At 36.3% G+C, this 14,231-nt stretch overlaps 1 protein-coding gene across 1 annotated transcript; it reads left to right on the plus strand.

The window, feature by feature from the left end:
- The first annotated feature begins 1,740 nt into the window (after positions 1–1,740).
- cited2 (Cbp/p300-interacting transactivator, with Glu/Asp-rich carboxy-terminal domain, 2) lies at positions 1,741–4,071 on the plus strand. Its single transcript, XM_082147364.1, has 2 exons — positions 1,741–1,930; positions 2,148–4,071. Exon 2 carries the CDS (start codon positions 2,152–2,154, stop codon positions 2,818–2,820), a length of 669 nt encoding a protein of 222 aa, XP_082003490.1. The 5' UTR covers positions 1,741–1,930; positions 2,148–2,151; the 3' UTR covers positions 2,821–4,071.
- Positions 4,072–14,231: the final 10,160 nt, after the last annotated feature.

A 14,231-nucleotide genomic window follows, 5' to 3' on the forward strand; every position in this document is an offset into this window, starting at 1 on the left:
GCCCTACTACTAGTAGGCTAATATTAGCAAGTCGCCTATCTTTTTTCAATTTTACTATTAACTCATTAGATACTAGATATAACTACTAGTAGGCTATACGTATATTCAATTTATTCCACTTTCAGAACTTCTACTGTACTTGCCTAGATAAATTATTAGACATAGAATCCCAATTTTTGGTTCCCAGAACGTTCTGGCCTGGGAATGTTAGTTTCTGGTTCCCAGAACAGACATTTCTTTACGTAAATAGAATGTTCCCTGCTGTTTAGGAGAACGTTCCCCTAACCTTCCAAGAAAGTTCCCAGTACGCTCCTGGAACGTCTTTGCTCCAATATGCTGCAGGTTAGTAATCATCCAGCGCTCACACGTCTCATATGGTATAATCGGCAACTGGAAGTAGCCTACTACAACAATCAATAATCAGTAGGCCTACACAAACCATGTCTTGTTTTGATTAAATGAGATTGAATGTATGCATTAATATGTAAGATTTCGTAACTTGTATCACTGACACTGTACCAAAATAACCCAGATTTTATGTTTCGCCAAATAATAATGACTTCAACACAATATAGGGTTTTTAAAATATGAATTTTATTCACAGACATTTAAAAATGAATAACAAGTATGTGACTTTAACTGCAGCACATTCATTTCTTGCACGGAATTAGAGAGACGTGGTTCTCTCTTTTGGTCGGTAGGCCTAAACCAAAACTTCTTCATCATGTTCTCTTCAATTAGGCTAGACCTGTCAAATCTCTCTGAAATCACACTATTTACTCTTAATTATAACTAATTATTCAATGAAGAGATCAATAAACAAATCAGTCAGCAAAACGAAATGACTGTTCATTTTTAAATTATGCTATGGCTTTCTGTGGAAGACAGCCGCATGCAGATCCGAGGCACGCTGTAAAGAAAGATAGCCTATAAACACAAACCCACATATTCTTGTCACACTACGCTTAACACTGGCTTAATATCTTTAGCTGTCTGAAAATTATAATGCGTTTTGACTGATCTAATTAATAAAAGCCTCATTAAACTTCAGACATGTAATTTAGCAAAATACAGTTTATGTTTATGAATCAATTTCATCATTAGAATAATCTCTTGGTCATCACACAAAAACATCTTCAACATTTTAATTAGTTTACATGTTTATGAAAAAAAAAAAGGTTCTCTTTAGGTTATAAAAATAAAACCTAAAAATAACCTGGAGGGAACATTCTGGGAAGGTTCTCTTTATGTTAAAAAATAATAAACTCCAGGGAACATTCAGGGAAGGTTCTCTATAGGTTCTAAAAAAAAATTACCTACAGAGAACATTCCTAGAACTTTCTTATTTGGTTCACAAAAACAATATATATATATATATATATATATATATATATATATATATATATATATATATATATATATATATATATATATATATATATATATATATATATATATAAACATTACTAGTAACACACTCGTGTCTAATAAAATGTCAGTGTCTATTTAATTGCTTGGAATAGGCTACTGGAATAGTATCGTATTATTCAACAGATTCAGATTTAATTTTAAGTAGGCTACTACCCCCGAACTGGTGGTAAAACTGGTATATTTAAAGTAGTCTGGAGGAATAGCCTCCATGATAATCCGGCTTGCCACAGGCTGGAGTGTAGTCAGATTGAAGGTTGGCTTTGCTCCGCCCATGGCTTGATTGTATATGAGTGCTGACCGAGAAGCATGCAGCAGTTTTTTTCGTAATGTTTTTGATGCGGCGGCTGGCGCTGAATGCGGTCTGTATTTGGAGAGCATACGCTTTTTATTGACTTGGATTAGGAGGGATTGTAAACTCTTTCATCTCTGGGATTGTCACTTACTTTTTGCTGTTGCCGACTGCGGTGGTGCGACGCACTCAGCAGATTCTAGCAGAGAGGTAAAGGTTACAAAGTTTCGCCTGCTTGTGAGTGTTTATGACACGGTCAGAAGCGTGTGTGTTTACACGTGCATGTTGCAAATAAGCTTCGCTTGAATGTTTTCAAACCAAATCATAATGCCCTTTGCGAGTTTGCGGATTTATCGGCACTATATTTTTAGCTACGCGAATTTAAGGATGTTAACTTTTAAATGAACTTTTGCAAACTGTTTTCCAGGGGAATGGTAGACCGAATGATGGCAATGAACCATGGACGCTTCCCAGATGCTGTGAATGGGCATCAGCACTCCGCGCGCAGGATGGGAATGGGACAGTTTTCCAACGCGCTTCCACAGCAACAACACTATAACGTTATCATGGGAGATCACATGCATTACGCGGGAGGGAATGTAAACGCAAACCACGGGATCCGGCATTCCATGGCCTCTGGGAATAATATAAACGGAGGGATCCCCAATGGCAACTTGCCTGCCCGCTTTAACTCCCAGTTTGTCGGACAAGGGCAGCAGCTCGCTGCCAGCATGCAGTTGCAGAAGCTCAACACGCCTTACTACGGTCACCTCACGCATCCTTCCCATCATCACCATTACATGCACGAACTGCACCCCGCCAGCCACCAGTTAAACGGGACAGGACAGCAGTTCCGAGACAGTAACGCTAAGCAGAACGCGTCTGGGGTTCCTCTGCCTGGCCACCACATGCCTGCAGCAATGCTGCCCCCCAACGTTATCGACACGGATTTTATTGACGAGGAGGTCTTGATGTCACTGGTGATAGAAATGGGCTTGGACCGAATAAAGGAGCTGCCAGAGCTGTGGCTGGGACAGAACGAGTTCGATTTCATGACAGACTTTGTTTGTAAGCAACAGCCCAGCCGAGTGAGCTGTTAATCTCACGACTTTTCCCCGTTTTTGTTCATTCTCTGGCTTTGTCCTTTTTTTTTTTTTTTTAATGAGACTGATATTACTGGTGTGTTTTCTCGGAACCATAAACCACAGGGTTCCCACAGTCCTGGATGTATCAGGGAATTTCAAAAGTGTGATTTTCAGGCCTGAAAAAGTCATAGGAATTTGTGCAGTCAATATAAATTTTTCTCTGGTTATGCTCAAGTAAATCTTAGGTTAAAAATGAATGTGATCTCTGTACCTTTTAAAAAACAGTCCTTCAACAGTCCTTCAAATTGCAAATGACTGGAGAAGTCATGAGAAAAATCATATAAATCTGGTGGTCAGAAAGTGTGGGAACCCTGAAATCCAAAACGACAAACCCAGAAAACACAACAGCCGTGGAAGTGAATCATTCAAGAGCAAACTTTTATCAGCTGGTTCATGCCATTATGTAACAGAAATGGATTTGTTTTGCATGAAGATGGTTTGGACACCCAAGAGTCATGCTGTGCATCACATATGCAGGGGCTGGAGAGTGAGAAAAGCAAAAAAAAAAAAAGCCCAGAAAGTCTGTTTAGTATTAATGTAGCAGGCAAAAAACAAAACAAAAAAAAATCATGTTTTGTTCCTTCAGACCTCCAGTGATATCAGATGTCAGTGAATGCATATTCTAAATAATGTTGGTGGTTATGTGACATGATTGTAGATAATAGTGTGTAATTGTCTCAATCAGCAATGTACTATAAACTTTATTGGCCATATTTACCAGAACCCTGTGCTGCTCAGAGATTCACTGAACTGTGAGCAGATGCTTCAAGTTGTTCTTCTCTCCACCCTTTCCACATCTTCTCAGGCCTATGTTGCCTCCATGATGCTTGTGTGTATATCAGAGCCTAAAAACATCTATTGAAGTGATATGAATGTGAGCGAGAGTGTGCATTTACCATTTACTCTATATGCTTAATTGAGTACAGTGCATCGAAAAGACATTCCGATCCTGAATGTCATAGTCTGTAATGTTGTAAAGGAAGGGAATGTGGAAATATCCCAACGCAGAAGAGTTTCATCTTCATCGGTTTTCAAAATAGATAGACCACTGTGCTTATTATAGTATGCGGTACATGGCAATACTACTGTGTTGAGGCTTTCTAGGAAAGTTTTACAGTATTTTTGTATATTTTTAGAAAAACAAATGTTAATTTATTATATTTTAATTTGCAAACATGAATAAAGCAGCAGAGGCTCATTACTGAAGTCAATGCCCTGTTCTTTTTGGGTGTCAGCATCATTTATGATTCCAAATTTTTGGTTATGATATGTTCTTTTCATGTCAGTTTTTCAATTAAAGTTCTGTTCTAATCAACCTATTACTATGTTTGTTGTAACATCATAAATCTGCAAATAACATGCAACAAGGGTTTAATTTAATTTTTGTTTTTAATTTTATTCTTAATTAACTCAAGTGAAAGTGAACATTAATATAAGAATATACTTTTTTAGTCTAGAAACTTAGGCAGTTTTTTTTTTTTTTTTTTACCAGAAGATAATTATGAACATTTCAAAAAAGCTTACTGTAGATGTGCATTTAAATGCAAGACGAAGTGTTGGGGAAAGCGTCCAGTTTCACTGCATGAATAATTATCATGCAAATAGGTAGCATTCAGCAGACTTTGTCCTGCAGTGAAATTGAAGCTTCTCAGAGTTGTCAGCTTACTAGTGCCAAGCACAGTCTAAAAACCATCAAGGGTTGATAGACTCTGTTATATGACTGAGCATTTGCATAATTTTGGAAATCATAGCTCATCCTCATTCCTTCAAGACATAAGAACTGTATTTAACAATGATATCAAATGTTCTTCCAGAGTTATTTGTAATGCAAATATGATTATGTAAATGATGAAAAAAAATGTAACGCTAATGTAATGTGTCTTAGGAATCATAGTATTTTAATCATATCTAAAATGATTTAAAGGGATAGTTCACTCAAAAATGAGTCATCATTTATTCACCCTCATGTCGTTCCAAACCCGTACGACTTTATTTAATCTTCCAAACACAAATTAAGATATTTTTTAATGAATCCTGAGAGGTTTCTGTCCTTCCACTGAAAGTCCTTGTATATAAAAAAAAAATCGTAATCGTAAAAACTAATTCATAAGCTGTTTAATCCATGTCTTGTGTAGCGATACAATCACTTTATATGATGAAGAGTTTTAATTTAGGCTTTCATGTACATCTTTACCCTAAAAACCACTTGATTCATATGGATTGATTTTGCCTTTATGAGCTTTTTGGATCTACTAATTTTTTATTACCTGGACTTTCAATGGAGGGAGGTTTCAAGTATTATTAAAAATATCTTAAAGTGTTTGAAGATTAACCAAAGTCTTATGAGTGTGGAACAACATGAGGGTGAGTAAATATTTTTTTTAATCTCTTTAAGAACAAAATACCTTTCATTAACAGTACATACATTTTCTACTGTCTAATTTAGTCCAGACTCAAGATTCAAACATCTTTAAAGTACAATTCAAAAACTTTTCACTCAAAACTTTAAAACTCAATATAAAGTACTAGACAAATGAATCACTTAGGTCCTAGGATATAATAATACACTAAATTCAACATGTGTTCCTTATTAGTTATTTTGCTACACATTTTGTTCAGATGATGCTACTTTACTTGTAGTTTCATGGCTTCCCTGTGGTGATATTGACTTATAATGGATTTTTCAGTAATGCCATTTTTAATAGCAGAAACCAACAGGATATCTACAACCTCCTGCTCCCATGCTAAATGTGAAGGAGATCCTCATGTAAAGAGCCTGTGGAGTTAAACTGTGTGTTTGATGGCTAAGTTCTCAAGTTCCTTCCTTCATTAGTTCTTGCACAGGCAATTATTCAGAGCACCATTATGTATCCATTACAGCAAGTTAATTTGAAAAGAATTTTAAACACAGCTTATATCAATAATTGAGACTAATAAAAAGGAAATGTCATAAGACTCCCCAATGAATATTGCAGAGAATATGCGGGCACACGCTCTTTCTCAAGGTCTGCCGTCCTTCAGATTTTTGGCAGAGCTTCAAATTCTGCCACTTCATTCAGAATGAAGTAAAAAAAGAGAATGACTCGTGGAAGTGGAGGAGCATTAAAACCATCTTATTTGCGACGAGGGAAATTACATTTACAGAGCAGGGCAGAGATAAGTAAGAATGGTAATTACGGAAACACATAGGCATCGTTACTGAGGAACGAGGAAGGGAAGAGGAATGCTAAACGCTCCGGTGAATATCTGTCTTCAATAGGAAATCCATTTTTGGGGAAATAATTTGTCTGTGTCAGATATACTCTGCTCACATTTGTAATGAATGATTGCATTTAATCAATGATCCATAGCATATAAATTAAAACTATTACATACATATTTCACATTGATAAAGACACTACTTCAATGGCTGCCTTGCTCAAGTAGATCTTTGCACATGGGACCCCATACATTTCTGAGCCAATCACCTGAGCAGTAGATGTCACTTAATCACTCTGGAACATAGGAACAAACAGTGACATCAAATACGAAAAATATGAAATTTAATATTGAAATATAAATTTTCAATATGAAAAATGTACATTTCTTTAAAAAAAAGAATCAGTAATCATCTATAATAAAAATATTTAATGAATACATACTAGGTCTACAGGTTAAAAGTTTTTAGATAGATAGATAGATAGATAGATAGATAGATAGATAGATAGATAGATAGATAGATAGATAGATAGATAGATAGATAGATAGATAGATAGATAGATAGATAGATAGATAGATAGATAGATAGATAGATAGATAGATAGATAGATAGATAGATAGATAGATAGATAGATAGATAGATAGATAGATAGATAGATAGATAGATAGATAGATAGATAGATAGATAGATAGATAGATAGATAGATAGATAGATAGATAGATAGATAGATAGATAGATAGATAGATAGATAGATAGATAGATAGATAGATAGATAGATAGATAGATAGATAGATAGATAGATAGATAGATAGATAGATAGATAGATAGATAGATAGATAGATAGATAGATAGATAGATAGATAGATAGATAGATAGATAGATAGATAGATAGATAGATAGATAGATAGATAGATAGATAGATAGATAGATAGATAGATAGATAGATAGATAGATAGATAGATAGATAGATAGATAGATAGATAGATAGATAGATAGATAGATAGATAGATAGATAGATAGATAGATAGATAGATAGATAGATAGATAGATAGATAGATAGATAGATAGATAGATAGATAGATAGATAGATAGATAGATAGATAGATAGATAGATAGATAGATAGATAGATAGATAGATAGATAGATAGATAGATAGATAGATAGATAGATAGATAGATAGATAGATAGAAATTAATACTTTTATTCAGCAAGGATGATTTATTATTTAATTAATTCTAGAATGACCTTCACAGGAATACATTTAATTCTAAATTATATTAGCCTACAACATAAAGCAAATTGTAATAATATTTCACTTTTTTTGTGACTGTTTTTACTGTATTTTTTAACAAATAAATACAGCCGTTGTGAGGCTTCTTTCAAAAACAAACAAACAAAATCTTACCAGCCTTAAACTTAACAGTAGTGTATGTTAATAAACGCTAAACTGCCACAGTGGATTTACATAAAAAATGTCATAGTTGCATAATTATTAAGTCATTTTATATTGCAATAATATTTCATTATATTACTGTTTTTACTGTATTTTTTATCAAATAAATGCCTTGGTGAGCATAAAAGGCTTTTCCCCAAAACATTTATATCTTACTGACCCCAATTTTTTTAAAGGTTGCATATAAAATTATTGTTATTCTGTATATTTTATTACCAAAAAAAAAAAAATCACTAGCATACATGGCTGCTTTTAAATGGCGGTTAAGAGAGACAGATGCTTTTCAAAATCAAACCACATCTAACAGCAGGTGCTAAACTGTAAATCTGACCTTTTTGGTCTTGATCATGTTCTAAAATATCACTTCTAGTGTCAAATAATCACTAATGTCCTTCTTTTGATATCAGTCGTCCTGCTAAAACAGTCATGACTATAAATCGGTGTGCAGAACATTCTGTAAACAGGCAAAGGCCGGATGACACTGATCTGGATTGTGACATTGTTTAATATACTAAGTGAGATCCATTATAGCAGTCTGTCAATGGAGGTTCTGCCCTGCTGCTCAGAGGTGAGTTTCACCACAGCATGTTTTTACAGCTTAATACACCACAGATGCTGTCTCTGCACTGCATGAAAGAGCATTGGACACTTACATGGGACCTATCAACATATCCATTAACATAGCTATGAGTCAGTCTGTGATAATGCCATTCTAGGGGCTAAAGGGGAAGTTTTCATTTAATAAGGCTTCATAGCATTGCTGCTGTTGATGCCTTCCTCTGAGATGTAATTGTACCTTTTTGCTTGCTTAGATAAGCACTCATGCTGAAGAGTATTTTTTCCCCATTCGCTTTTCTACTAGGTCTACTAGTGCTTGCAAGGCAGCAAATGAATAGTGTTACTTTTTTTTGTTTTTGTGAAACAATCAAAAAAAGAAGAAGACAGACAGCGTATTGGGAGACCCAGAAAATTGTCTCTTTTATATGTCATTCCTTCCTTCTAGTCAGCAATGAGATGAAGAGCTTGGAGAGACTGGATTAACACCAATCATCTCACATGTGTCTCCATCTAGAGTTGAACACTCACAATTGAATTTGCTCAAAGTCTATGATAAATCCAAAGTTGAAAGTAAAAGAACATTTCTCATTAAAATTCTCTCAAGATGATCTTGTCAACAATTGTTCTAATTTTCTAGTTTTGTTTTTCTCCTAAAAGGTGGGGAAACAGACGAGTAAAGTGCAAAATGATTCTAATGACTGATTCATAAAAGCTGGATCTCATTTCGAAGGCTGCATTTGTCGGCCACATACGTCATTGAGGCTGCTTCATTTCAATAAACTGACCACTACATTGCAAATTCATTAAGAAATTACAACAATTTACACTTCACTTGAAATAACGGTCAATTTTATAAAGGTTACTGTTCTGAAATAAGACATCCTTTGAGACACAGCTAAAGACTCATTTTTCGATCTTGAATGAATCGACGTTTTGAACGAGCACGATCGCGAGTGTTATTTTTCTTTCACACAACAGTTCAATAAACCAAAAATTTAAATAGAGTTACATACATAGAGACAGAGTCATAGACACAATATTTGTTAGTTTGACAGTTAGGCCTACTTTTTCTTTGCACAGATTTGTTTGGAAAGCCACGGTAGAATTGCGGTTTCGTCTCCGAACAAACAGGTGGCAGTAGCGCTCCTGAACGAATCATCGTCTTTGAATTAATGATTTAAAATTATTCATAAAAACGGTCTCTTGTCGCCACCTATTGCCTGAACTAAAAACTACTAAAGGCTGTGACTCCCTGCAGCCTATTGCTCGATGACATACTGGCATAAATTGAGTTAAATTTGTATTATATTACATTTTTTCCCCTCAAGTTTAGTGGAAACTGAACAGCCAATTTGAAAGATTCCGTTGGTCATGTCAAACATAACCCTAACCCTGCCAACACCGAACACTAAGCCCTAACCCTCAGAGCCATAGAGAGAGAGAGTTGCGACACTCCCATAGACCTCCGTTGTAAATAATGGCGGCGCTTTTAACCGCCTACTTCCGGGATATGAAGATCGGAATAGTTCCAAACACAGTCATTTGGGCGTTGGACACCATTCACTTACATTACTGCGCGTCGAGTTGTTCCAGAGTTAAGTTGCCGAAATATCGACCTCTTTTGAATTGTCAACTGTCTATATTGTATCAGAGGCCCTTTGCGATGCTTATACTGGTCTTCATTTGTACATGCACAGCGTAATTATTTATATTTTATGTTGGTTGTTTCAACCAATTTTCAAGCACTGCCTGCTAGCTAACGTTAGTTAGCTAGCGCGACTTCGTCAGCTAAGAGTTCGGTAATGAATCGCTACCACCTTTATAGCAACTTTTATTTAATTTAATTTTTTGGGATATACTAACTTTTCATTATGTTATTATTGTCTTGAGTGAAGCGGCTTGTGAGAACAATGCTGGACCTTTAGGATTGTTATGGCCATCACCAGTCCTGTCTGTTTCATGGATCACCTGCCCCTGGTTTTTGTTTTTCTTGTTCACACACACAAGCACACATTTTTGTTGTCTGTCATTGTTTAATAAAAAATATTTTATTTGAAAACCTTCATTTGTATCAGCCATGCTTAAATTCGTTTTTAATCTGTTATAGTTTTGATAATGTGTATGGCCTTAATCTTAAAATAATATTCTTAGTCTTAACATGATCATGTTTCACGTTGTGGTCCTGGGGGTGGCCACTTTCATCAGAAGAAGTGAGCTAGCTTCTAAGCGAATTCTGAACGGACCGCCACGGCAGACCTCTTTGCGTGATCACGAAGGTAGGCTAATGGCTGAATCAAAATTTATAAGCAAAATCACGGGAATCAATAGCCTAATACAGCCCAGTTGTGCTAAAATAAATATCATGAGACGTCCATCATCAGATGAATGATATGGAAAAGTTAAGTTAGAGCCGCTAAAGCCAGTGCTACTACCCATGCGAACATGAACACTAAGCTTTTCCCTCCAAAAATATAGCCTAAAACTTATCTCCAAATGCAAAACTGACATTAACAAAATGCAATAACAGCTGAAAAAGTACTTGGGTGTGTGTTTTATTTTATATTTACCGTTCAATAATGCAATCGCTGCTGTCTGTCCCATAGAAGAACATGACAGCCAGCGTACGTTTTGGAACTATTGGGGCTTACATGAACCACGTGACAGCCATAGCGGCGACATCAAAGAGTGTCGCAACTCTCTCTCTCTATGGCTCTGCTAACCCTACCCTTCACCATGGCTGTGTTCAAAATCACCCCCATACCCTCATTCACTATTCCCTACATTCCTAGTCCACTAATATAAAACGAGTGATTGAATTCGGACACTGAGTGCACCGGAAGTTCTGCTGCTTTTGAATAGTTTGTGCTTAGAATAATCAATACAAATCATTTGAATCTTAGCAAACTGGCCGCTCCAGTAGTAAGATGAAAATATTTATATTGAACTGTCATGGAAACTAGCATGTATAGGCTAAACCTTAATCAAACAATTAAATAATCAATAAAAAAGGAATTTATACTTGTATGATACGCGTGATTTTTTCGCCAAAACATTTCTGCAAACTTCGCGCCCATAGGTGATTCAAAGGATTCCATTACTGGTGTCAATCACATTGCCAATTGCCCACACAACATTACAACAAATACGAACCCCTAAAACCTACCATACCCTCACCTTAACCTTTTTGCGGAAAAAATTAATAAAAATCACACGTCCAGTACGTATTGGATTTAATCCAGTAAAAATATGGAAGCTTTTTTCTTCCGCCAAATAAAAAAGTTGTAATTTATTTATTTTTATCCGTGGTGGAAACAAGCTTCCATAGAAAAGTCTAATGCAGCTGAACTACTAAACACTCTTGCTATCCTGTCTAACACATAGTCTATATATAACTGAAACTCCAAGTCTAATAAAATGTTCATGACTTGCAAGCTGGGAATGCGGTCTTGTCCTGGTCAGAATTGACTTCTGTACAGTGCCGCATTCCTTTGCTCTATGACTGGGTGCAAATTGCATTAAAGTCAATGCAGAGGGATGTTGACTATAATAATTGCCTTCACTGTGGGAATGTTGGTTGTGCTCATACCTAACAGTTAGCTCTGAGCCCCCCTCTGCTACTGTGAATCCAGACACCTCCAGCCTGCATTGCAAGGAGATATTGTAGCCTACAAATAAGTCAGTGACAGTCAATGTCAGGAGAGCTGCTGGAATGTGTCATATTGAGAGCGTGAGGAGAAATCCTCTCTGTTAGCTTATGCTACATGCACATGTGTGACACATCTTCCTATTAAATGCTGATCCATCCTCCCCTGTGAATAAAACACAAGCTGAAATAAGATTTTCACATTCCTCAGAGAGATCTGTATTCCTCTCCCATTTTTCATACAGCATTCTTTGATTCACTAACATGAGATGAACATGTACAGGTAAAAATATAAAACAATTTCAGCTCAAATCAGTATTATTATGGTATTATTATGAGTATCAATGAGTATTCATGTCTTGTTTTCCTGTAAAAATATTTTTACAGAAAGAATTATTGTTTTTTACAGGAAAGAATTAAGGTTTCTTCCATTGGCAAAATGTTGCTGCTGTTTTATTAATAACATAACCTCACAAAATGTTGCCTATAGAAAACGTTTTTCTCCTCAAGTATTCCACTAGTTTAAAGGAAATTATAATATTTTTAGTAGAGAGAAAGAAGAAGAAAATGATAATGAAAATTATTTTGTGACATAGTTTAGAAAGTTAAAGGCACACTATGTAACTTTTGGCCCTCTAGTGGATAAACAAAAACTGCTTCATTTTGCAGAAGAACATTGTTTCGGCTCTGCGTGACTGTGCAGATGAATATGGTTATCCTACTGCTTATAAAACATTCACTACTAGGCATAAGAGATCCAACCAGTTTAGATGGCAAGGATCTCAAGATGACTTGCTGAAGATGTTAGTGTAGCTATTCCCATTTCCACGTCGCTTTTACAACATTTCAAATCCCTAATTTCTTGCCATTTCCAAAAAGCCAAGCCAATATTGATTCTCATTTTATTACGAGCTCTGTTGCATTTACTTTCTGCCAGCATACTCTCCTCTGTTCAGCTTCTTTTTTTTAACAAGTGATTCCCTGGAGGTTTGATATTTAGCGTGCTCCATGTCAACCTTTCTCACTCATTGTGACAACTAACCTATGCCAGTCCCACACCATCAAAGTACCTAAAGCAACTTCTCTCTAATTACGGATATGACGATGATGTATATGCAACTTCCTGTGAAACCGTCTCAACCGGTCTAACATATAAACATTTATAGGCTTACCATAGTGAATCAGGGTAAGACAAAAACACGTTTTGGAAGGATGGATGGATGATGTATTGACATAGTGAAAAAAAAATGACATAGTGAACATTTAAATATGATATTGTTACAGAAGCACACTCAAGAGATGGATGTGAAGTTAACAGGAGTTTGACAACACAGAGTGGGAACAGAATGCAAGTAATTGAGATGAACAATGATAATTTGGAGAGTGGTGTGCAGGCTATGAGTGGAATGGTTCTTCTTACAGGTATGAAGACTGATGGTGGGTGAGACGGATGACAGGAACAAGGAACACTGAAGACACTGGAGACACAGAGGAGAGACGAGACGCTGGAGATGGAGAACTGGAGACGAGATGCTGGAGAAGACGCTAGAGTGGAGATTGGTCGTTGAAGAATTCGGAAGATTTAAGGTTTGCAATAACAAGGTAAGTAGTCCTCTTCATGTGAACGAGACCGGACAGTGAACAGTGGTGAGGAGTGTGTCTTTATAGGGGTAGTGATGATGGTAATGATGAGGTGCAGGTGTGTGTGATTAGAATTCAGGTGAGGGAGTGCGCTGTGATTGGCTGGTGTGAGAGCCTGGCTGATCTGTAACAGATATAAACAACCATCTGATTTTCCAGCATCTGCCATAACTTTAACAACAGTCTGCAATTTAAAAATGACAAACGGCAGAATTCTTAGAGTATAGCAAACCTCATTATCAACCATTAAATACAGCATCTCACAGAGTGAATTATATGCAGGATATATGGACGTTCCTGTCTCTGCAACACAGTCCAAGGATCAGTGCTTTTGACAGCAGCTTGAGAGATAGGAGAGCGAAGCAGGAGAAGTGGACAAATCGGACTTAATTTGACTGCATGAGTCAGCAGCTCATTTAGTGGAGCCCTCAAGCAAAAAAAAAAAAAAAAAAAATTCTGTTGTGACTTTGTCAGAGGAGACCTGTGTCATGAAAACCAGGAAGTGAGCAGTTCTGAGCGGTATCACTCATTCATACCAGTCCATATGTGCATATAACCACAAAACCTACAAGGCCAGACACATTAGTCCAAGTCCTTGCCTCACCAGCTCTGTAACATGCTGACTGTTGTGGCAAAATGCGATTCAAGGTTAAAGAGACAAGGTTTATCAAACAAAACAAGCAAGAGAACCAAACGCAATTCTATCCAGTGTCTCCTCTCAAAGAATAAGGACGTTACAATCATTAATTGAGATGCAGGGGCTGAGAGAAATAATGAAGCTTGGAGCCAAAGTCAGGATCATTTCTATCTGGTGATTAAAAGATTCACTAATAAAAGCCACGGGTGAGGATTATCAGAGAGAAAGACTATCG

The sequence above is a fragment of the Leuciscus leuciscus genome (genome assembly GCF_965113295.1).
Source record: "Leuciscus leuciscus genome assembly, chromosome: 19".
Lineage (NCBI taxonomy): Eukaryota > Metazoa > Chordata > Actinopteri > Cypriniformes > Leuciscidae > Leuciscus > Leuciscus leuciscus.

What these genes read in the sequence shown, in the direction of transcription:
- cited2 (XM_082147364.1), top strand. Translation starts at nt 2,152, where the DNA reads ATGGTAGACCGAATGATGGCAATGAACCATGGACGCTTCCCAGATGCT.